The 25138-nt window shown below is 47.1% G+C and overlaps 1 protein-coding gene across 2 annotated transcripts; it reads left to right on the top strand.

Moving 5' to 3' along the window:
• The first annotated feature begins 1527 nt into the window (after positions 1 to 1527).
• Positions 1528 to 25110, top strand: LOC144111006 (uncharacterized). Of its 2 annotated transcripts, none has more exons than XM_077644091.1 (9): positions 1528 to 1989; positions 5656 to 5771; positions 9478 to 9530; positions 10532 to 10595; positions 13607 to 13743; positions 14395 to 14476; positions 17011 to 17199; positions 18604 to 18702; positions 23032 to 25110. In XM_077644091.1, the coding sequence occupies exons 1-9, from the start codon at positions 1961 to 1963 to the stop codon at positions 23178 to 23180; spliced, it is 918 nt and encodes a 305-aa protein (XP_077500217.1). In that variant the 5' UTR covers positions 1528 to 1960; the 3' UTR covers positions 23181 to 25110. The 2 variants fall into 2 exon arrangements, with proteins under 2 accessions (XP_077500217.1, XP_077500216.1); XM_077644090.1 differs by having other exon boundaries at positions 23067 to 25110.
• Positions 25111 to 25138: the final 28 nt, after the last annotated feature.

The raw sequence follows: 25138 nt of genomic DNA on the forward strand, positions 1-25138 counted from the left end.
ACGTCCGTCTGGACAACCAGTTCGTACGCCCTCGTGTGTTTGATCGCCCTCTCCTGCGGCCGGAAGCGACAACAACGGTAAAATCAACGCTGATGCTGCGCCGAAGAAACGCTGCCTTGTGGTTAGGCCTTTACGGTGACTGCGCCTGAAGACGTGCTCAAGCGGACTTGATTTCGATTTTATCTGCTTCCTTTCCTTCAAGCGCTTTTTCTTTAGTTTTGCATCGTTTTATTAGCGCCTGGTTATAATCAAAACCAGGCAGAACGTCCGAAATGCTTCGGCATCAGCTGCGGCGCCGTGAATTTGCGACTGGAGTTGTTTTCGCTTCTTAAAACAATCGTAGCTGCAGTCTACCACGCACAGAGAAAAATCTTTAGTTGTCGTAACGATGACAGCTTAGCCTGCAAAAAGTAGAGCTACGTCTTGAAAGGTACTGCTACTTGGCAGTTTCGAAAAATGCCTTCTCAGGAAGATATACCATTCCTTCGTTATTTTATTCTTCCGTTTTCCTTACTCATCATGATTGAATCGCGAATCAATAGATTGAAACGTATTACTAACCACCTTTACCCTCTGATTTCATATTTCTGCCAAGCAGTTTCAGTACCTCTCTCGGAATGGTTTGGTTTATGGGGGTTTAACGTCCGAAAGCGACTCAGGCTATGAGGGACGCCGTAGTGAAGGGCTCCCGGAATTTCGACCACCTGGGGTTCTTTAACGCGCACTGACATCTCCCGGAATGTTTCAGCGTTGTAGCTAAAAAACAAACATGATTCGAGCAAGTTTCCACAGCCTTTCGTTACAATCCCAACGCCACTGCATCGCACTCTCTGTGGCTCATTTTAAAACCAGCGCCTGCAGCGGCTTCGCGGTGAGCAGCGCCATGAACGGCAGCCTGCTTACTATGAAGGATGCAGAGCGCCGCCTCACGAAGAAAGAACGTTTAAAAAAATTGTCTTCGTCCGTTGTCCGTCGTCAGGCGCCACTATGAAACTCGCCCTCACATGCGTAGAGCAGGCGCGAAGCCTAACCGACGGGAGAGAGCAGGAAAGGAGGATATGAAAGGGCTTTGGACGGTCGGATCGGCCGTACTCGGCAGGCATTGTAAAAATAGAGGAGGCGCTGGTAGAGGGCTCCGGAATAATTTCGACCACCTGGGGATCTTTAGCGTGCACTGACATCGCACAGCACACTGGCGCCTTAGCGTTTTGCCTCCATAAAAACGCGAAACGCTAAAAGGCGCAGGTGATCCCCGATCCCGTGTGATTCATTATGGCGGCGTCGTTGAAGTTATCTCTGCCCTGCTAGCGAACTCTAAATTACCAAAGCTGGCAGCGCCACTTTTGTCGTTATGTGCCGGATTTGAAAGGAACTACGTTTCTGTTTAGAAATTGTAGCGGCAGGCATCGTTGTAAAGAAGGCATTGATCCTTTGTTGGATCGGCTTCGGATTGTGCACTATAAACGGTGGCCGTTGAGCAATGCGAATCTGCGAATACCGTTGCCCCTCGCCCCCTCGATGCCCTCGCCTCCGCTGTCAGCTGCTGCTGCCAGCAGTCCGAGGTTCAAGCGGTGCGCGTTGAGTCACAGCGGTTATCTTCGTCGGCGCGAAACAGTTTGGCTTGCCGCCGTGATTGTGCACGCGGGTGGCGTCGATGGCAGTGCGTGGAGTTACGTTTTAGCCGTGAACTGTGGCCGCGTGCACGAATCTGATCGGCCGCCTGCATCGGCGTGATCGATGCTAGGCCTACCGTCCTCAGCTGGTCGCATCGCCCGCAAAGCATACCAGAACCAGGATTGCGCCAGGCGCGGTCGACCTTGAAGGCTTTTTCTGTCACTCCTACGCCGCTGCCAGTGGGGAGATGCGGCTCACTTGAGAGCCTTTGTTTCCAACGCTTGCGTGCGTGTGTGTGCGTGCGCAAGTGTCGAGGCGACCTGTTTTCCTCGATTCCTGCCTCGCCATGGATCGGGCCAGCCGGGCTATTCGGCGGTGAGTTTACCCGCACGATTGTTGGATTATCATCCCCGGACACTTTCTCGGAGGTATCCTGGCTCTTTACTGCTTTACGCATGTCGTGCGTTCGAATACCGGCCGTGAATAAGCGCTTTTACGCGCGCCTGGGGTGCCGATTCGGTCGAGTTGCTCGACGACTCGCGTGCGTGGCGCCGAGTCGTCGTCGGCGGAAAAATAAACTGCGTCTCTGTGGAAAGCGCTCAGTGAGGTGTCCTTGGTGCCGAAGCAAATTGGCACAATTTCGTTTCCGTGCTTCGCTCGCGAGCGGCTGGAAGGCTTGCTGGGAAGCCCGAAACGCGAGGCCGTACCATGGGCGCGCATCATCGTACTTTGGCGTCTGTTGCTGAAAAGCAGGCCGCCAGGCGAGAGCTCGAAATGCGGACCGCTCATCGCGAACTCGTTTTCCCATTCACTCGAGCTGTGTTCCAGCTTAAACTATGTCAACTAGGCGCACCGCGTGTGGAAATCCAGATGCGTAAATCTACATAGTTGCATAACGTGACTAATCGCGGAGGCAAACCCACCGAGCCATGAAATACGCGTGCGCCTTGGATGCGGCTGTGGATATCTTCATACGTGTATCAATCGTTAAGGTTGTGTTAATGGTGCGCGAAAGCGATTCTCAAGAACAGGCGTGCAAACACAGCGACCCCCGCCTACATTGCCAGAAGCTTGCCCTGTGTTTGTGTCGCGCTCAGTAGCCCATTGGTGCTCGACCTTATCGGCCGTTGCGCGGTTGGGTGATGCTAGCGCGACTCCACAAGTGCCCCCTCCCTCCCCCTCTCTCCCTCACGGAGACCCGACATTTTATCATACAACAGATGGCGCAACCAGCTGTGGTACCACCGCGACCCGCGTGGAGGATGTAGCGTTGTCAAAGGAAAGGTGGGACGGTGCCGCTGTAACAGCTTTGCTTCGGGCCATAGCCAAGGCAGCTCACGGCGCGACCCAAGTCGGCGATGTAGCAGACTTATGCGCACGGATCCTCATTAACTTTTTTTTTTTAAATCTACGCGCATAAACAGGGTTGTGCGTGCACATATTTTAGAATGTCTTTTTCCTCGCCGTCGTGTGCTACACGAGGTAGGAAGGAACCAGTTCAGAGCGGTTTCGAGACTTGGATGCTCCGATTGGATGATGGTGAATGAGAGAGGCCCTGCCCGAGAAGCATCTAGAGAGATGCTTGTTATTTGGAGACTTGCCCTGCCACTGTGAGCAGCCTGCAGTTGCTGGCCGAGGCATGTGGTGTGTTTCTCAAGGTTGTAGAGGATTAATTCTGTCGTGGAAAGGAGAGTGACAGCGGTTTGTGCAGGGCTTAGCAGCTGTGAGAGGAGCACTATTCGGGCTTTGCGGTTGAAAAAAAAGCATGCCACCTTTCTGGCTTTTAAACCGAATCAGCTATCGCACCTTGCATAGCATGCTCGTGATGCACCACTACCTTGTAAGTTGCCATGCAGCTGTGTGAGAGCGAGTTGAAAACCATGATTACTGCTGGTTTCTCGGTGCATTTGTTACATTCCATTATTCCTACTAGCACTGACAACTAGTGTTAACCATAACAGTGAAACCATCTGGTATTACCTTAGAATATTCATGTGAGGTCTGAGGACATGTTTCGAACTTGCTCTTCAGGCTGGCGTAACTGCTGAAAACAGTTTTAAGTATTTTGCTTCTTAATGTTTTTGTGCAGACCCTGTCTCCTATTAAGTAACTGAGTAGGCAGTGGCTGGCACGCAGCAGCAAGGGTCGTGCCCTTCTTGGAAAGGGGCCAGCAGCGGGCATTCTTGCTTCTTGCTCTCTCGTGTGTTTATTATTTGTTGTACTTCTTGGGCAGGCAGCACTCGGGGCTGTAGCTGAAGCAAGATAAGGAACCTTTTAGAGGAGTGGAGACATCAAATTTTTCCGATTGTTTTTTGCTCTGGAATGATGCGTACGACATGAGTAAATATGGATCACCACATGGAATTTGTCAGGGATCAAGAAATAATTTGTATTTAAATTTTTTTTTGCCTGTAGTTTTGGGTTCAGTTGCCAGGCGATGGTTCGCAATGCCACAAGTGGGGCTGAGATCACGTGAGGCATTCTAAAATTGCTATATAGCTGCTGTATTGCCATTTTAATTCGTTCAAACTCATGCTAAACTGCTGAAGAAACCGGGATAGGAGCAAGTGAACAAAGTGCTATCATAATAAGAGAGTAATTATTTATTGGCATCCACCCAAGTGCAACCATACGGCTACAAAGGAAAACTGTACAGCTTTCTCAGAAACTTTACAGTTAAAGAAAATTGCCTCTTGTCTAGGGTTCGAACCCGGGACCACCGCTTCACCAGAGCAGTCACTCTACCAACTGAGCTAACCGGGACGGTAAGCTTGTGGCACGGCGAGAGCAACTTCATCAATTACTCGAAGTGGAAACAGTGTTGGTCAGATGTTTAGGGGAATCCTCCCCAGGGTGGAGTATATTTATAATGTAGTGTATTAGTCATTGGCATCCACCGAAGTGCAGCCTTGTGACTGCAAATCATGTTTTAGCCATGTGGCTGCGCTTGAGTGAATGCCAATGAGTAATTACTCCATTATTATGTACAAATCTACTCCACCTTAGGGGATTCCTCTAAACATTCGACCAAAGGGCTATTATGTTGCAGTTTCTGTATGCCTTACGTGATCAAAGTGCAACATATGAGCAAGTCAAAAACTTGGTGCAAAGAAAGTAAAGCACTCATACTAAACAAATAAATTGTGCAGCTGTTGACAGGCATTCTGGTAATGTTGACGTCCTCTTGTAAGAGCTGATTAGGGATTGTGGGCAGAGTGAGTGGTAGAAGAAATTCAATTGTAAGTGAGGTACTGAGCATAAGCAAATTTCACGTGATGATTCATGTTTATTATGGCTTACGTATCATTCAAATGCAAAAATGCACTGCGAAAATTTTAGAATCAATGTCATGCCGACACCGAGGACGTTTTGTCAGAGCGATTTTATGCCGTCCTCTGCATTGGACACGCATACTTTGCATACAGCTTCATACTTGCAAATCGGAACAAATCTCTGTGCGAAACATGCGGAAATGAGCTTAGAGTAAACCACATTCCTTTTTCATGTGCAAAACATGAGAAACCAGCAAAAAAAAACCATTTCAGTGCACTTCATGTCACAGTTCTTTGTTGATACTTCACATGTCTTTAGTTTCCTATAATAAGGAAATGTTCTGAATAATTTTTAACATTTTAAATTTAAAAACCTTCAGTCCTTTAGAACAACAGACATTTCTAACCCTGTTTCTGGTGCATGAGGGCCTTATCGACTTGTGTGCCACAAAAGCCAACCAAGAAACAAAAGAAAAAAAAAAGTAGAATTATTTTAGATGCATTTGAGATCCTCAATAAATGGTGTTTGTGATGGTCGGAAATTCTGGGTGACCTTGTGTTGTGGTGGCATCTGCGAACTTGTAGTATGTAGCGATGGGGTTACAAGTTTTTAGTAAAGTTTAAGCTAGCATTTAGTGGGATGCAGTGCACGGCAAAACAGTTCTTTTGTGCCTTATGAATATGGTTCACGACAACTGCTACAATGAAAAACGAAGTGCATGATATCGTCCCGAGTGCAGTGAGTCACGTGCCATCGTTCTGGCTGCAGGAGTGGTGCCCGGCTGAAGGCTCTCAATGGAGGCCACGCTGACTTGAACCTGGTTATCTCGGAGCTCAGGGACGTCAGGCTTGCCATGAAATCCTTCCTGACGGCACAGAACGCAGGTCAGTCTGCCACTGGAAACTATTGTTCAGCGCTGTTCATTGGAGCACCACTACACGTCTTGCTGAAGCTTCCACTAGAGGTGGCTGTTCTCTTACTGTGATGTATGCCACTTAAAGGGTGATGTGTGGGATACACACTTTCTTCAAGTTCTTGGCTGAGCAATCCACTTGCGTTGTCACTAACAGAATCAGCCACTGCTCTGTGTATGAACATTCAAGTGCCCTTAGAGCAATCTGCATAGTTGCCAAAGGTCTAGCCTATCGCTTGAAACAGGGCTATTTTCGGGAGATCTTGAACAGGTCCTGTGCTTGTTGTTCTAAATGCAGTGTGCATTACCTTCTTGGAAGACCATTTCTCTTTGCTCTAATGGAACAAATCTGTGGGATGTGATGGATGCGGTGTCACTTGCTCTAGCGTGAGATGTGCTTAATGATCCAATCTCTTTGCTTGTGCCTGCTTTGCACTCCTGAAAATTATGTGGAGAGTTGTCATCACTAGTTAAGCTGTTTCCACTACAAGATGAAGGCTTCTCCTGGTGATCTGTACCCCTTTCTTGTACCAGGTTCAGCTACCTAATATATCTGCGTTCCTTAACTGCATCAATCCTGATCATTCTCTGCCACCCGCGACTATGTAGCCCTTTCTTTGGTATCCACTAATATCACTCTAATTGTACACCAGTCGAATTTCGGTGTACTGCATATTCTGCCCAGGCCAGTTTTTTCTCGTCATTTTCAATTGGAATGTGTACAACTAGCGTTTGTTTCTTGACCCATTTGAAGCATAGTGTGACCTAACTCAGCACAGCGTGGTTTTGCGCCCTCGTATTTCAAACCAAGTGTAAATGGATATCCCTGTGCTAACCTCCTGTCGGTTTGGCTGCCATCTTTGATTCCCATGGCATAGAAAATAGCGAAGCTTATGAGATAGTGTGCCGGGATATAGAAGTGGGAACAGAAAATCAACGGCTTAGCACACTGCTACGCTCTTTGGTCTGCAGAAATTGTCGTTGCCCCTTTTTGGTACTTCAAGGGATTTGTACGTTCATTATTGTCACTCGGTCCAGCAGTCAACTTGGCATGAAAACATGCTTTCTTTCTTATTGTGGCAGCAAGCTAGGGTTTCTATGGGGCATGCATCTCTATTCAGAGCTTTTTACTGGCAGGCTGAAATAATAAACATATTGTGCAGTCAAGAATAGTGCTACTTGCTTAGCTTTCCTCCTTAATTAAGGGCAGAAGAGAGAGTTGAAGTGCTTTGAATTAGTGCCCGTTCTTGTGAAACATAGTCTGCCATGTCGTCGGGCGCTGGTTCCGGTTGCAACGCATCGGTGAACAGTGTTCTTTGTTTCGACAGTCTGTGTGCACTGAAGTGGAGCTCCTCGTGCTGTCATTTCACGGCAATAGCGGCTACATCAATTGTTGGGAGGCTTTCCAGATGAGAGTAGTTGCGTGCACTGTAACTGCCTTTAATTCATTCAGTTAAAAGCCAGGGACACGCACTTAGAGGATTGACAGTTAATTTTTGAGGCCACCCATTTGCTTGGCACAGCAGAAAATTTGTTGTTGGAAGTGCCAGAAGAGCCATACACCATTATGAGTTTTATAACTTCTGTGATCCGCTAAGTGTTTAACTAAAATATCGACTTTTGCTGCAATCCTGCTGAGTGTTTATACTTGTTGGCAGAGAGAGGTTGCTGGCCCAGTCTTTTGTTGAGGATGATGAGTACTAGGAATCAATCGGCACAAAAGCTGGTGCTGTTGCGTTTAGCTGTGGGTGACACACCTGTGACTCACGGTTGCTCCTGGTTTGCTATGGTGCCTGAAACCACAGTGACTCAGCCCGCAGACTTTCTGTGCAATAGCAGGAACATTGTTGTCCGAGCAGCCACTCTGATAGGAGAGTGATAGCAGCGGTTATATTTGTTTTGTTATTTTGTTATTGCTTTGTGAGAAAGGGCAAACATGGTTGCCATGTCTGAGCATTATCTAGAGCTGCTTTTGTGCTCGTGTAAAGGGCTTGCATTGTTGTCCAGATATCACATGGGCCTGCCTTCTTTTGAAAGTTGAAAGGGGGGCTCTGGTCACTGATTGCGTTTTTCTTCATCCACACTGTTTGGTCTCGACTCTATCTGCTTTTACTCTCCGAATACTCTGGAAGCATATAAGTGTCAAGTGTGGGTGCGTTCTTTGTCGGCTCATCTAATCGTATATCTCGAAGTGAACAAGTGTTCAGAGTCTGACTGCATGGAGCTTTTGCAGTCTTTGTGCCCCGACTCTGTGTGCCTACAATGAAAGTGCATACTGAGGCAGCTGGGATCATGCTGAGTGAAATTTGTATCTAAGTGACAGCGACACTCACATTATGCAAGTCTAGCAGGATTTGCATAGTGGACTGATGACGCTTAAGGCAAGAAACGAAAATTATATGATTAAAGTAATTAATTTTCATTGCACAAAGACATTTGCATAGCCCCAAATTTTTGTTTCAAGTTAGTTGCCACTCGGAGGTGAGAGTGGCGTTCTCTGTGCTTAGCTAACTAAACCCCTGTAATGTGGTCTATTTTGTCATTTCTAACACGTGGCATTCATCAAAGTTAATGTAGTTTTATTAACACAACAGTTGCATGATGACATCTGTGTCATTGTCACTTGCCATGGGGGCTCTGCGGCTGTGGCACCCTGCCAGCGAGGCATGAGCTTGTGGGTTCAAATCTGGCCACGGCAGCCACATTTCTTTGGAGGCGAAGTGCGCATTTGGAATGCATTTTCATGTTTACTTTTTATTCAGAGGTCTCGTTTGCGCTGTCTTGCAAGGGTTACCTAGGCCTCGTCAAACTGACTTCAGTTTTTACAAATTTTAGCCCAGGTGACCCACCAGAATTTGTGGTCAATGAAGCTCAGTGTTCAGTGTTCACAAGTGGCCGTATACTGGGATTTTGGTGTACGTTAAATATAGCAGATGGCCGAAGGGACTTAAACAAAAAGTTACGATCTTTGGTAATGTGAAATTTGCTCCGTGGCAGTGGTATCTATTGGAAGTGCCCTTCTACAGGGTCTACAAGTGCCCTTCTACAGTGCCCTTTCAAGGGAACACATGCGAGCATGTGGCTGCCACTTTCCGCAAAACGCTACTGCTGAAATCCGACAAGAATTGGCAGCATGTGTAGTAAGTTATGCCAGCTGCTCTTTTCGCACCTGTTGCTACACATTCTCTCTGGCTTTCGACAGCAGCATTTCACAAAATGAGACGGCCACGTGCTCGCGTGTCCCCTTTCATACTGAGCGACTCTGTAAATGCAGAGGTGCTATGAATTTGATGGTGGAAAAAGTATTAGTGCGGTAGACAGTTTAGAGTAACGATAAGTGAGGCAAAATAATGTTAGAAATACAGTGCAGAGACTACACATAATGAACCTTTTGTCACTTTGTCGTTATGTCTTGTCTTTGCACTGCTTTCTTGAATATCAGATCCTTTTCACCTTGACAGTTGCCTCTTGCCACAAGCACAGGTTGCTTCCGTACAGAGTTGCCTTCTGTCTTTCTGTTGATGCTTGCATGTCCTTGTACAGGTGTCAGTACTGGTTTGGCAGGGAAATGCTCAGGTGAGCTTAGTCACAATCAGCTCCCTGTGTCAATGTAATATAGCCTGACTAAAGTGGTCCTTGATGGAGAAACCATGGCTGACTAGCTTTGATGTTTGCAGTGGCTCAGGACATGGTGCTGTGGGCTCAGGCCGATGAGAACAGGATTATCCAGGTGAGAGCAACCCTGATCACATTTTTCTGAAATACATCATGGTCTTGGCCTATTTTCTGATTTCATTTCTCTGTCTCGGAAGTTGCAAACACTTTCTTGCTAAATGCTTCTGTGTTAATGCTAGGAAAATGGTGCAGTAAGGGTGTCTGCCACTGCGAAGTGATTGTGGCTGCATGGAAATTGCATTTTACGGGGTCAAAAGCAAGGTTGTTGTGCCTTCCTTGCATGTAAGATAGTCACGCCAGTTAAACAATTTTGTCCTCACCCCTTCCGGGTAAACTTGCATGAAAAGATGGGTGCACTGAGGCATGTCCCCTGAAGGAATGCCCATGTTCACTACAGCCCATGTCTGGCTGTAGCAGTGGAGTTATCTGCAAACAGTTACAACATGCTCACTCTCTGCAGTAAAGAAGTGCAGAAAAGATAGGGAAGAGGGAAACGTGTTCAGGGGTTTAGGGACTCGGGGCAGAGTTTGCAAAGCCCTGATGTAGCGCAGAAAATTAAGTGGTATCATCTTCTGAAGTTGCTATTTTCTGTACTGCCCTTGTAGCCGAGGGGCATTTGTTGCATTGCAACATGTCTGTTTATTTCTGCTGTGAGGGGTGCACAGTCCTGCCTGCCAACCAGTGGTGCTTTTTCAGCACCATGTTATGCAGGCATTTGTTGGGGTAAGATCTGCTGTTGCCAAACAAGATTTTAGTCTCCAGTGGGCTGGAGCCCTTGCTTGCTGCTGTGCGCATAAATTGTCCATGGCCAATCTCTTTAGCGAGTGACCACACCGTTTATAGATGATAAATGGAACTGAAAAGAGTGTGAATGTCTTCCTGGGCCTATACCAAGTAACTGCTCTGACATTATCTTTTTACTTTAGGGCTTAACTGTGTGGTAGAATACGGGTTGAAGTTAAGGGTGACTTGTTGGCGCACGGTTTGCTGGTCGTGTCCCAGCAGCCTAGCGAATGGCGCAGGAAGTGTGTGTGCATTTTTCGTTGCACTTTGCAGGACGTGATGGCTCAGCTGGCGGAGCTGAATGCCCTCTGGACGGACATCCAGAAGGACTTTGTGGGTGAGGGGATATTCGTTGTTACTTATTGCATATCATGTGCTCCAGCAACAAAGTGGTGCTCTGGCATTTGCTCTGTCCAAGATACAAAAGCTTCAGCAGTGTATTTTGTATGAAAGTGCTCTTTGGAATGGCTGTGCTCGCGTGTGGCTTAGTGCTGCATGTACTTGATTGTAGCGTGATAGCGTTAAAGGTCTTATGTCACAGAAAAGCCGGCGTTGGCGGCCGTGAAAGAAAAATCCACGAAAAATCCCTAGAGAAGCAACCTAGGCGGACCACATAGGTCACGTGACCTTGTGACATCATCACAACCTGTCCACTGTGGCAGATGGCAGTTAAATTAATGATTGGTCATGGGAGGCTACTCGGGAAGAGAAACCTGGGTCACACAATCCCCTTCGGTGGCAGCACCTGCCATTGCATAGCAGTGGTGCATCTCTTTATGAGGACTTGCTACGATCTATTAATGTTAAGTAGAGAATCGCCAGCTTCGCATATATGGACTTTAACCCATTAATGCTATTGCATCATAGCCTTAAGGCAGAGCTTAATTGTCTCTTCCAGTTTTTAACAGTGTGTCTACTCTTGAGTAATTGAGGAAAAGGAAATGGTGTTTAGGAGATTCCCTCTAAGGTGAGCTTTACTTGATGGGCCTTATACTTATCTGTGTTATTAGAAGTGCCCCCTAAAGAAAGAGATCTGAGCATGCCAGCTGTTTGGTAGTCTCTGTTACGTGAAAAAAAAAATGACTGAAATGGCTTTGCAGTGAGATCACTGCAATAAGAGCACTTATTGCACTAAGTGTGACGAGTCGCAATAGATGGAGGGCATCACTGCTGTGGTTTAAGATAAGCATCAACCTCGCATTATTCGTCATGCATAGGAATTTTCTTAGCTAAGTTTGTCGTGCTGGGAGTCTGATATGCTTTTAATTTATTTATTCGTATCCTGATCATGGAAATGTTTCTAAAACCTTAGCATGGTGGGTACGAGAATTTGAAAATAAAACGTACGAAAGACATGGCACCTAACTGAACACAACTGAGGTGATATGTCCAGGTGCCCACAAGTGTTCTCGGAACACCAAAATCATGAAAAATGTGAATTTTTCGCTGCCTAGAGGCACAGCCAGACTATGAAAGGTGCACTGTGCAGGTCGTGCGGAGAAGCGCTAAGCATATCCTTCAGTTTAGCCGGCCTATACTCCATTTCATACATAGCAGGCAACGCTGCGAATGGTGCAGAAGTAGTGCGTCTGCAAAACCATATTACTCCGCCACGTATCCTTCGTCCTTCCCGAACCATCGGTGAGTGTTCGAACGAAAACAAAGAGTGCTATAAAACGAAGCGGTAGTACTGAAAATTATGGTTGAAGCTGTGAGGCGCTCAGTACTCGGACCCTCTTGCTATAATTTTCACTGAGTGTGAACTACTTTTTAGGCGTGGATGGACTAAAGGCGATTCGCGCTGCCAGCCACGTATCAGGCCGCCAAATTCATTCGTACCTCTCAAAGTCTCGATGAGTTGGAAAATAAAAATGTGGCAAGAAGTAAAACGAAGTGTAAGAGATTGCCATTTACGACACTTAACATCTGATTAAACGAAATATGCTTGTGTTCACTTTGCTCGTAGGGCGAACTATTTTTTGGGTGCGGACTTAGCCTGCGCGAACAGGCGTGCTAGCTTTGGAAGCGTTGCCTGCTATGTATGAAATGGAGTATTGAAGAGACCGACCAGTGACCAAAATGCACCACGAGTTTGTGGTGGAAATGAAAAGGTGGTGCTTCGTAAAGTGAGAATTGAGCACTGCAGTATCAAGTAAATGAGAGTTTGTAATTCTAATTTGGCATTAAACATTGCATAAAGTGCCATCTAGCAGTGAAACCCTGCCATTATCAGTGTATAGTGCACCACGTGAGCACATCTTGGTAAAATGTCAGTTTTTTCTTTAGACGCACAGTGTTTTTTTCTTGCAGAGGTGTTCCTCATGTTTTATTAAAGTTTATGCTCACCTCAGTGCACCCTTCGATGAAAAGCAATGCATCCTTCGCATTGCAGAAGGTGTGCTTTTTTGTCACTAGGTGGCAACTCTGCTTTGCATTTTTTGGATGAAGCTGCAACCACGGTCTACTAAAACTTTCGGCGACAAGGTGTACATTACTGTGCCGTAATAGCTTTGTTGTAGAAACTGAAATGGATGGTGTTCTGTGTTAAAAATGTCTAGTTCCTCTCTGAGGGATGAGATTGCATTATTTTTTGGTACATCACTTCTGCCAACATGCAGTCGCTTTTGCTGATCATGGTGTGCAGCATCAGCCTACATACAAACAGGCACACTCACTGATCGAAAAATTCTCGGTAAAAATCGGCTACAGCATTTCTAGCAAAACTGTTGCGGAATAGAGCACCTTAGACAAGAACCTTTACTTTCGTTAAGCTGAAAAAAAATTGAGGGATTAAAATTCAATGTTTTCTCCTTTTAAACTTTGTTGTAATCCTCGTTTTCCAAAAACTTTTGTCAGCACCTGTACATGCGCAGATATCTTTGTTTGAAGACGACAGGCCGCTTGGGTGTAGATATAATCTCTGGCACAGCACAGTATCGTGGCTTCTTTTAAGCGATTGATTTGTTGACCGATTGCAGATGAGGTTATTCCTGAAGGCACCTATAAGCAGATGTGTCTGATCAGTGTACTAGTTGGAAAATTGGAATCTCTAATTGAAAAGGGCATTCATCAGCTTGGATAGCCGTCAGGAAGAGAACTTTTGAAAAGCAGTTTAAAAAGAACAACAAAATGGACATCTAAGGTCTGTCATTTAGTTTGCGCAGGTAAAAATAAAGGGTGGTGGTTGTTTACCGAAACTGAACGTAAAGAGGCTTACAAGGGCTTATGTCACCTTATTTAGGGATGAATTAATGTTGGCTGCCCAAATGTTGTGTGCAAAGCGAGTGCAGCCTTGTACGTTTGCTGAGGAGCCTGAGCTTACAGGGACCGCTGTTTTGCGTGGCGCAGAGCACCTGAAGACTTTCCGGCACCAGTTTGAGCTGATCCTGGAGGGAGAGAAGCAGGTGGACCACGCCCGCAATGCCCTGGCTGCCTGCGAACAGAAGGAGCTGCGGATCAAAAAGGAGCTCAAACGGGCCGCCAAGGTGTGCTAGCACTTCCACATCTCTCGCCACTTGTCTCGCCGTGTCTGTGAACGGCAGGGCAGCAGCGGTGCTGAGCTATTCTGGGAGAAACAGTATGAAGCTGAGCGCAGATTGAATTTTGGGCTGATTGGTCTTTTTTTTCATTAAAATAGAGCTGCGCCGTTGGATTGAGTTGTTGGATGTAGACAGAGGGGATTCCGGTGCTCAAACACAGGACGCAGGCTTCTCTGTCTATGTCCATTGCAGCTGCTTTGTTATTAGTGTAGAGCCCAGGTTGAGTTGGAAGATAAGGGCAAGAGGAACAAAGTATGGATTTTCTAGGAAAGTTGTAGGCACAGTCACCGGGATCATCATGTGTGTTTAATGCTGCCTCAGAAGAGCACGAATGAAGACTCATTGCTATGTGATCTGTTTTCCTCGCTTTTGTTGTCTAGCTTCTTTCTCACATTGAAACTTTCTCTTGAATGCACTTGGCCTGCCCTTCATAATCTTATTTCTTGCTGGCCCTTGCAAGTGAAAGGGAATCTGGAAGTGCGCACTGCTCTAAGGTCTTGTGTTAAGTGTGTGTTCGGGCTACTTCTTGAAGATGACTGGTGGAGTGTGTGGTTTGGCACTCTAAATGTGACCAGTATTCATTTTACTGTTGTGCAGAAAGCCACCGTGGAAGAAATTAGCAACCTGGAGCTGAAGCTGGCTCAGGCGGAGCGTGCGAAGGACCTGGCGCAGTTTGAAAGTGAGTTGGCTGTTCGGTTGGGTGCATACCAACTTTTTGCGTGTGCTCGATGGCTGTTAAATGGCTGCCCTTAAGGTAATTCCAGGAGCATGTTTGCTCGGACAAATACTTTTTCCGTGGGAATTTTTCTGCTAAGAAAATGGGGTATATGGCAGGAAGTTTGCTAAGGCTCTACAAAAGCCTGCTGTGACTGCTTCAGCATGTGAAAAAAAAAACATCTCTTGCTTTTCAAACATCACCATGTGCTTTTCTCCACTGCTAATAATGTGGTGCTTAGAGTACAGAGGGTTTTTCCTCCTTTACTTTCTTTTTGTTTTTGAAAATATTCATTGGCGTTTCTAAGAAACTTGTTTCACCTTGACCCTGAAGTGGAGCCGCTCTGGATGTAACAAACTTCCATGTAACGAATTTCTTGATATTACGAAGTTTCTCAATTCCCCAACGCTGCCCCCACTGAAGTGTGTGTATTTGCGAATTCCATGTAATGAAGGTGTTGTGACAGTCAACCTTGACATAATGATCTCGCCACGCCGACTGTCCTGTAACTTGTGCTGCATTACTTAAAATCGTGCAAAAGTTTCATGAAAATAAAACACAAACCACCATGAGAGGAACAGTTACGATTGAATCGACCGAACGCAGTTGACATAACGCACCGTGCACCAGTGTGATTGGTGCTTCTCGGTGGAAAACGCGCAGTCTCCGCTGATTTAACTTTTGTAGCCTCACACCATGTGGCACTAGAATAGTCCATGTTCAGAAGCAACACAAAATGATAGCACATGACAAAGAACACCACATGGGACGAGCAGTGCACACCCATCACCGCCTCTCAGTTGCTCGCATGATGCAGGTGCTGACAGCAGACGCTTGGCGGGAGTGGGAACAGGTGTAGGAAACTTTCATATGCTTTGGTGTCCAGCATATACACATGTCAGCACCAATTTTTCCCATAGTGGCAGAGGGGAAGCCAACTAGAGCATTGAACCATCGTCATGCCAACGGTATCTAGCAGAAAAAACTTCACTTTTGAGTGGGGTTCAAACCACCGTCAGCGAAAATAGGGCAACTTTGTATCCCAGCGCCTCAGACAATTTGGCCACTGCTGCTGCCTATTGTGCTGACTGAGCAGCTTGGATTGGCTGGGGGAAAGGCACTGTCTTCTGTTACCAAGTATGTGTGCAGGAATCATTCAGTTTTAGGCATCAGTTCTCTTCCAGACACCAGGTGCGCTGAAGTAGTGGAAACCGAAACTAGCCATAGTTTCCTACCCATGGCGGGGTACAGAGAGTGTCGGCTACACGAGGTGAAGAGTCTTATTTCCGAGGCCTGCAGCGGACATCCAGACCAAGATACTGTTTTTTTTTTTTTTTTTTACAGGAGTTGAGCATGCGGATAGAGGCGGTTGCTTCCGACTCCCCCACTCTCCCCACACCACGCATGGTTGCGTCGTGTGGTCCGCAGTGGGGACCATGGCGGCTGCTGCCGCCGCGCTCAAGTTATCAATGCGGTCTTGAAATGTCTGCATATTTGCGACTTCGAGTTAAGAGAGTTTACTGTGAACATGTTTTGCCAGGCCATTTCATCTACACTTATTTTTCATTTTGGGTTTTATTTCCGCAATCTTGACGCGAAAACTGGATGTAACGAAAGCCTGCATGTAACAAAAAATTTCGGACTTTTTTCTGTTTCATTACGCCCAGTTGTAGTTGGATGCCCTCATTTTGCCTCTCGTCCATTAGATAAGGTTCCAGAAACACATTCACGGTAAATGCTTTGATGTTTGTCATGATGAAAGTGCATGAGGTTAGAATGTTGTGCTGTACACAGACTTTCCACGAAACCGAGCCTGCGAAATCTTTCATCTACTTATCAGTTCTCAAATGGCATAGTTATGAAGTGTGATTGTGGGAGTATAGTACGGGTGGCTGAGTTTTGAGGCACACGTGTGCATTGTAGTTGAAGAGTTGAGGAATTCTGATATCTGTGATGAATGGTGAGGACGTTCTTCTTGTCTTTTACAGTAGAATCTTGATGGTACGAATTCCACGTGGTCATGAAAAAAATTTGTATCACCTGAAACTTGTACCATTCAAAAGCAAACAAAATGTGCATGCTGTAACACAGAAATGCATTCGCGCAGATCTGTTTTGCAGTTGACAAAATTTATTTTCAGCCCCATGTCACTGCTCACCGATTGTGGTGTGTGCCACTTGACTGGCGATTGTTCATCGGTGGTGTGAGGTTAGCGCTTAGTGCGCAAGGGTGCAGTGACAGCTCCTGTCTTCGTATCATCCCTTGTGGCGCGAGAGAGCGCTTGGAACGCCTGAAATTCTTCGCATTCTTCACATTACAGTGTGGTCAGGAAATTATAAGAATGTACTTTCCTGAAATTTGTATCAGCGGCGATCATATCAAGATTGTATGGTATATGATTAGTGTCGGGTAGCTGCCTTTCTCAGCAGTGCTCTTTGAAATATGCTGGATGAAATATGCTGAGCCTGACGCTGATTCCTCGTCCACTGCCGTTGCAGCGCTGGAGAAAGTCCAGGAGCACGAGGCGGTGAAGCTGATCCGACTGAAGCAGGGGCTGCTGCAGCTCAGCGATGCATACCTGGCCCTGGCCAACCGAGGGGCCCTACTGTTTGAGGCCCAGCGCGAGATTGCGGCCCACATGCCTGATGTGCCACTCCACTCAGCTCTGCATGACTTCAAGTACACTGGTACAGTCATTTCTCTCTCTCTCTCCCTCTGTTCCTTTTATTTCATTCTTGAATATGGCCTTTTTGTACTGGACAGTCCTGCCTGCTAAATGCACCCCATCGAGGTATGTATTGTACTGTGAGACGCATCTAAGACGAGCAGGGGAGCAGCTTTTGGATGAGCTTTATGCTTGGATGGTGTGATCAGGATTTAAGGACTGCGGTGCATTTCACTGCTTTTGTTTCACAAGTCAGGGACACAAACGCCCTGTGTAACTTGCTCCATAAACTTGAAATGATTCCTTGATGTGCACTTTTCTTCTGCTGTGCAATATTCTCGGTGCCGCTATTGTAATGGGCTTCTGCTAAACAAGCGTTCTGCGTAGACAGCCAGTTTCAGGTCAGTAGAAACGCCACTCAAAGAAATCTAATGGCCAAGATAGCTCTGTGTGGGCTTTGAATAGGGCTCTATGCTGGCACCAGGAAATGCATCCAAGGTGGGCCCCCAAAATCAAGTCCACTACTTCCCACTTCTTTCAGGAATGCTCTTGCTGAGTTTGCACCAGCCAGCACCTGCTCGCTTCTCGCCCTGTCCCCCTTTGACACAAGAAAATGTCTTGGGGGTCCCCTCACGAAGAGAAATCCTTGCTACGTGCCTGCCTGGCACATAGGTTCTGATAACCAATAATAGCGCGCTAGATTGTAAACTTAGTGGAAAACATGGAGTCATACTCCGTAGTTGCTTTGAGGCATTAAATGTGCCTGCCTGGCACATAGGTTCTGATAACCAATAATAGCACGCTAGATTGTAAACTTAGTGGAAAACATGGAGTATCATTCATACTCCAGAGTTGCTTTGAGGCGTTAAATCCCATAAATCTAAAACAAGCCAACTTTCCGTATGCTGCGGCCTCATTCCTCTCATTACATTTGTGCGCTTTTTTCTCTTGTTTTGCACCTGCAAAAGTGACTATCTTTTTTTCATTCATGCGTTTTTTTTTTGTCCCTTGTTTCATACCCACAAAGTATATCCTTGCATTGCAATCATGCCTGTATTACTGTTGGGTAAATACTGCAGTAATTGGCTTCTCCAGGCAGCCCACAGTCGAGCATCCTGCTTTGCTTGCCGTGTTATGCTTTTTGGTTGAATTGAAGACCTATGCTATTTACTGGGGTGGAAGGAAATCGCAGGCACATGCCTTGAACTGAAAGTCTGACTACGGGCCTTGCTGGCTGTGCAAGTAGGGGCACTTTGTGGGTAGCACAATGCTGCGTTAAGAAAATTAATTCAGCAAGTGCAAAAGAGACATTTAGAAGGTGGTAGAGGGTGTGCTTTGGTGGCTTTGCACCAGTCCTAGCTGCTGGCTGTCGCCTTCTGGTGTTTTTGTTTTTTTTTTCAGCAATATTGGTCATTGCATGTTGTAGGTTCTGGTGCTATGAAGCAGGCAGTGCAGAGGGCTAAGGACCGCGTTGAGCAGTACCACTGCTACCAGTACCGCCTCATCCCACACTGCCCCTCTGTTGGTGAGTCATGCCTCAGTGCACCCTCTGTTGAACGCATACACTGCCGCACCTCCTCAGAACATGGTGGGTGCTGGTGTATGGGCATCCAAATCAAAAATGCTGCCGTCTTCAGTTTGTTCCGCAAAATGCATCCTTGAGTCATAAAATGACCCTGTGCATCCATATTTTGAATGCGTAAGCATGACTTGGCTCACACGTGGCATTAATAGAAAGTGTTAACAGAAGGTGTCAACAGAAAGTGTCAACAGAAAGTGTGGACACTTACCAGAGCTTACCGTTACACGGTAGTAACATGGGTAAGCTCAATTAAATTTGGAGAAGCACTGTGCAAGCTGCAGCCAATGGGAGGAAGCTCGGATAGTAACTTGAGCAAGTTTGGAGGAACGCCGGGTAAGCTGCAGCCAATTGGAGGAGGTTCAGGTAAATTTGGAGGAGCGTCGAGCCAGCTGCACGAGAAGTTGCTCAGAACGAGCAACATGGGTAGCACAATCGCTGCGGGTGGCTATGACAGGAACCGCTGCCACTGGCAGTGGTATGAGGACTCTATGAATGCTAAAGGGACTATGCAATAAATTAATTGAGATTACGTAAAGCAGACGAGAGATAGGCATTTCATCACTCGTCACCCCAACGCAAGAGTCTTTTAAGCTAGCATCAATAACACCGAAGATATAGACGATTAAAAATTACGCTCCTCCTCTCCCCCTCAACTCGTACACGCGGGGCACCGGACAAAAATAAAGAAAACAGCTAACTTCCGGCTGTCCCTCCTAGCACCCCAGCAGCAGCGTCGGCGGCGTGATTGCGGCGCGCGTCGGGTTTCTTTGCTTGTCGTCTGGTGTAGTTAGCAGTAATGGACCCGGACCTCGAGGTGCGACTGCTCGCTCTTACGGCCGCGATGGGCATCGAGCCCTATGCGTTCACGCCGTACTGGCTGAATGCCAGCGACGACAGCAGCGACTCGGCGAGCCACTGCGAGTGGCTCCGAAACTCCCGACAGAAGGAGGCGGCAGAGGAAAATTGAAACCATTTTCGCGAAGGCAATGCCCTCGCTTGCGCTTGCCCGAGAGGGTCGCGCGGCGGTACGAGCAGACGATTTTCATGGCTTCCGGAAGTGTGCCCGTGACGTCGTGGCTGCCGTGGCTCCAGCGAATAAGAGCGTGTGGTGGCCTGGTGACGTCATGGGTAGAGTGACGTCTTTTTTCACGATTTTAGTTTCAAAATCGGTCACTACGAGCACACCAATCGGCCCGCGAATTTTTTAAAAATTGATAATAAATTGCCGGCTCAGTTCCGAAGACCCATACTTGGTGTGAATGCTTCTTAGCATCATATCTAAGCATTGAAAACATTTACAAGCGACTTTTTATTCATTGCATAGTTCCTTTAAGTAGAGAATGACCAATTCTGCATATATGGGCATTAACCCATGGAGCTCTGAATGATGTGCAGTTTGGTGGACAACGCAACCTAAGTTGCACAAATGCACGAACCGCAAACGCACCAAGAGAAACAGCGGCAGTGCACAATGCTTCCGCATTCATAGCATATAAGCAGACTTAAGAGCCCCCGGTAGTAGTTCTAATTCTTGTATTTTGCTGAACCTTGTCTTAAGCACTCAGTAGTCGGTTGCTGTATTGCATGGAGTTAATGTAGACTAAGTGTGCTGGCTGAAAGTAGTGCATGACTCGGTAATGGGTTATTCCACGCCAAATGTCCCAGACATTGAGCTCGACCATCTCCAATTTGTTCAAAAAAATTCATGGAAACTATCCTAATGTGCGTAATCAGAGGCTGAAATATTTTTGCCGAAAAAATTTTATTCGTGAGGTGAGGGCAGTTTGAATATTTAGAAAAGGCAAGAAACCAAGCACTGCTCAATAATTAATAAAAAATTGCAATTTTTAGAAAACACTTCACAATTTTTTCATTGACATTTGCACAGATCCTGGCCTTCGATATAATTTGGAGCATGCAGCTTTATACGGCATAAATATCTTAAAAAAATTTTAAGTATGAAAATGTATCATTTTTGTCATTTTTGTTTTAAATATGAACGTGCTCTCGGAAATTCTGAAATAACCGTTTTGGTTCTCTAGACGTCTAGTACTTGTAACAAATGTTACAAGTGATGAAACTGCGTACATCGAGGAAGAAAAAAATACTAAAGTTGAAAAAAGTGCATTTTGAGCCAAAAACACTCGTTAATTTCACCCTATGTAAAAATGCATAAAACAGCGGGTTACTTAAAACAGTTTATTGCCATTCATTTCTGAAATTTTTATCGGGGTAACTTTTGTTTAAAGTGTGAAAAGAATTTTTGACGTTGAGCTCTCGTGCTACTACTTGCGTCGTCTCTTAAGTTAATGCGTAGTGTAGTTCTGTTGTGGTGTAATGCGTGGTGTAGTTCTGTCGCAGGTAGTCATTCTTGCCAGCGCCATGACAGACGTAAGCACCAGCATAAGAGCTTGTGAGACGCCGATCTGGAAATGACCAGAACGATCCTGTGTTGAAACAGTCCGCGACGCAGCACCACCACGTGGTACCTGACCTTAGTGGCCATCAGAGGCTCATGCCCAGTTGTTTCTGATGTGATGTCTTGGTTGTATTTGATTTAATCAGTGCAGTTTCTGCCTTAATACTCCAGCGACAACTGTAGACGAGCCACTATGCTCGTGAAGCACCTTCATGCGAGCAAGACACCTGCGCGCAAGCGGGCCGCGTTCACCGCCAGTGCGTCTCGCGTTACTCGCCGCAGCGGTGTGCACTTCGCACCTTCATGTGCGCTCCGAGGTGCGTGCTCTCCACAATCTTATTTGGATATAAATAAAGCACTTGTGATGCGCCTGCCATTCCAGCTGGTCAGCCCTCCTCGTGGTCCATGCGAGACAGCACGCTGAATACCCTTGCTTTTCTTCTCTTGGCTGTCCCTCACCAAATCTTGTCTGTTCAAACTTCGAAAGCGAAAACGATCTCATTTATTGCATACCATCCACTGAATGTCACGCGATGTCTTCTTTGGCTTCAGCCCTAAATATGCGTGACGGCAAACGACGGCAAACTGAAGTTGTTATCTGGCCATAAGTGTCGTGCCATGCCAGGTGCCGTGTTCTGCGGTGCAGAGGCATTAACTTAAAGAGACAACGCAACTTGCAGCACGAGAGCTCAACTTCGAAAATTCTTTTCTCACTTTAAACAAAAATTACCTCGATAAAAATTTCAGAAATGAAACGCAATAAACTGTTATACGTAACCAGCTATTTGTATTATTACTAGGACCACCTCAGGGTAACACTTTTTTCAACTTTAGTATTTTTTTTACCTTGATGTACGCAGTTTCATCACCTGTAACATTTGTTGTATGTACTGGACATCTAAAGAAACTAAACGGCTATGTCAGAGTTCCCAAGAGCAAATTAATATTTATAACAAAAAAAAATGACAAAAATGGTACTTTTTCACACTTTTTTTTGGTTTTTTTTAATGTTTATGCCCTGTAAAGGGGCGCTCACATTAGCGGGAAAACGCGCAACGCCGGGCGTTTCCCGCGTGCCGCTTCCCGCCCAAGCCGGTTTTTCTCCCGCGGACAGCCTGCTCTCCCGTCCCGCGGAGCGATGGGTTCGGTACCTATTTTTCCCGTGCCGGTGATTAAGGACAGCCAATGGGCGCCGACCGTGAACCGTGACGTCGGTCCCAGTTCAGTGACCCCGTCGGCGGAGGCTGCGCGCGTCCGGCCGGCCGGGGCACTCGGCGGCTGCTTTGCCAGGGCGACGGGAGGGGAGCTAGCAGGGTGCGCTTTCCAGTCTTCTCTAGTGTCACGTGACTATCCCCTTCTCTTTCTGCTCGTTCGGGTCCTCCCTCAGCGCCTCCTCTCTCCACATTCCAAGACAACCGCAGCGAGAAAACGCGCGTAGTGTGAGCGTCATTCCGAGGAGCTGCGAGGCAGCGTCGACGCTGACGCTGTGCCGGCGCGGGAAGCTTCCCGCCAGTGTGAGCGCGCCTTAAAGCTGCATGCTCCGAATTATATCGAAACCCAGAATCTGTGCAAATGTCAATGAAATAAATTGTGAAGCGTTTTTTATAAATTTGAATTTTTTATTAATTATTGAGCAGTGCCTGTTTCTTGCCTTTTCTAAATATTCACTGCCCTCACCTCACAAATAATTTTTTTTTTTGGCAAAATTAGCTCAGGCTTTGATTACACACTTTAGGATAAGTTTCCATGATTTTTTTTAATAAATTCGAGATGGTCGAGCGCAACACCTGGGGCGTTTGGCATGGAATGACCCTAATTGGAGTGGCTGATGTGCCTTACGTGGTGCTGTGCAGCACTTGCGCCACAGTGGGTTCTCTCTTCTCTGCAGAAGAGCCCCCGCCTCCGTACACGCCAGGCTATTATGACCCAACCACGGGACTGCCATACCAGGCGCCCGATGGCGACTGCTGGGGAGGCTCGTCGGTGCGGCAGCGCGTTGTGACACCATCATGCCCTGTGGCGCCACCAGGTGCACGTGGTGGCGTCCGCGGTCCGCCGCCGCCGGTGCCGCTGTCGACGCCGTCGCCACGACCGCATCTGCCCCCCACAATGGAGCGGGGAGCATCAATGTGGCCCTCGCCTCCGTGGGGGGCATCGCCCGAGGATGAAGAGAGGCTCGCCGGAGCAATGGGCGCTGCGAGAATCGGATGACGCTGATCACACACTTACCCTGATGTGATCACACAACCGGCAGAGCCTTCCATAGCACCACAATCATCCATCAGGCCGTGGTGCCTGGCGCATGCATAGGCGTTGCAAGCGAAGGTGCAGCTTTTTGAAGCTGAGCCTTTCTACAAGCTCAGCACATGTGATTGGTGCACCACTCTGTAAACGCGACACTATTTCATGGAACTGAAGCCACCAGATGCGAGGTTGCCTCAGCTGACTCTGCATTCCTCGCGACAGATGGTCCAATTGTTGCAGACAAGCTCTCACAGTTGGGCTCAAGGGGACCGCTAAAATCTGCACTGAGGCAATGCTTTAATGGGGGGCAACAGAAGAGTGTCACCCTTGAAGTGTGCCACAGATAACGGTTGCTTATCTGTTCCTCTGCCCTTAGCTGACGCATTGATCTCCCTGCCATTTTAATCAGGTATGTGCTTTTAGGTTGCCTGTATTGCTTAGAGAGGAGACCAGTGCAATGGTGTTTAGATGTAACTCAATATGTGCAAAGACCTGCATGTGGTGCAGCCATACTCAACAGCTTAATTGCAGTCTTCATTATGCTTGAGCCTACACATTGTGAAACTTGTGGATTCCCACCCACTGCCTTCTTTTGAACTGAAGAATCATCTGCCTGTCAAAAATCATTTGCTGGCAGATATTTGGTGGGGGATGATTGGGTGCTCTAAAGCAAGTGGTACTGAGCTCTCTTGCGGTCATTGCAGAAGCTGTCACTGTTATAGCTGTGGTCGTGGCCAGTTGTTGACTTGTCCAGATGTTGAGTGACTGCTGCCGGAGTCAGCTGTGCAGGCACCCTCCTCTTCTCAGTCAGTGTGTTCTCCAGCACAGCCCAGGGTGACGCACAGCGAACCTTCGGCACACAGGCTGGCCCTGCTGTGCTGGGCTCGTTGGTGAGCCCTGTAGTGTGCGTTCCCTCTGTCTTCCTTTGGCCGGCGTGTCTGCAGAAGAACATTCGGTTCCTGTCCTTCACCATGTTCATCTATGACATGTTGGGGTGAGAGGAGTGCCGTCCTCACCCGGTGCATTGTTGTTTTCTTTTCTGCGCTCTCTCATCGTCACTTCTCAGCTCCGCTTTGTCTGCTTCCTTCGGTTGGTCTACTAGCCCGTGTCATCATATGTGATCCCACTCGGTGACAACACAGTCAGCGCTGTCAACGCACACATCTTTCATTGCCGCCATATCAATGTTGTACTGTATCAGACCATTGCCAGCCAAATGTGTAGCGCTGATGAATGGGAAACATGACTGTCGCCCTCTTGTGGCCATGGCGGGACTTTCTTGCAGGAGATTAGTAGTCTGTTACAGGGATCTTTGGCACTGCCTTTAGACAAGTGCAAGCCGCGTTGTTCCTCAGACACACCGGCGCTCACTGAGACCCACTGAGGGCCAAGTGTTTCTCAGCCGCATTTTCTGGCGCCACCAGCGCCCACCTGATGCCTTCGCACCCGGACCTGTATGTGCATCATGCCCGACGCTGTGGAAATGGGGCATCGCAGTGAAACCCTTTGGCTCGGTCTGTTGTTTCCCATTTTGTAGGCTTTAAGCAATTTGTTCTGCAGTATGCCTTTACCAAGTTCTTGCTTTTCTTTAGAAAATTGCATGTACAGGTGTTCAAAGAACTTGCTTAGGGTAAATGTTGTACTGGTAGATCTGAATGTAATAAACTAGCGCTTTGGTTTGTTTCGTAGCTGTGTCTCACTTATTCAGTTCTCACC

Source organism: Amblyomma americanum, chromosome 11 (genome assembly GCF_052857255.1).
Source record: "Amblyomma americanum isolate KBUSLIRL-KWMA chromosome 11, ASM5285725v1, whole genome shotgun sequence".
Taxonomy (NCBI): Eukaryota; Metazoa; Arthropoda; class Arachnida; order Ixodida; family Ixodidae; genus Amblyomma; species Amblyomma americanum.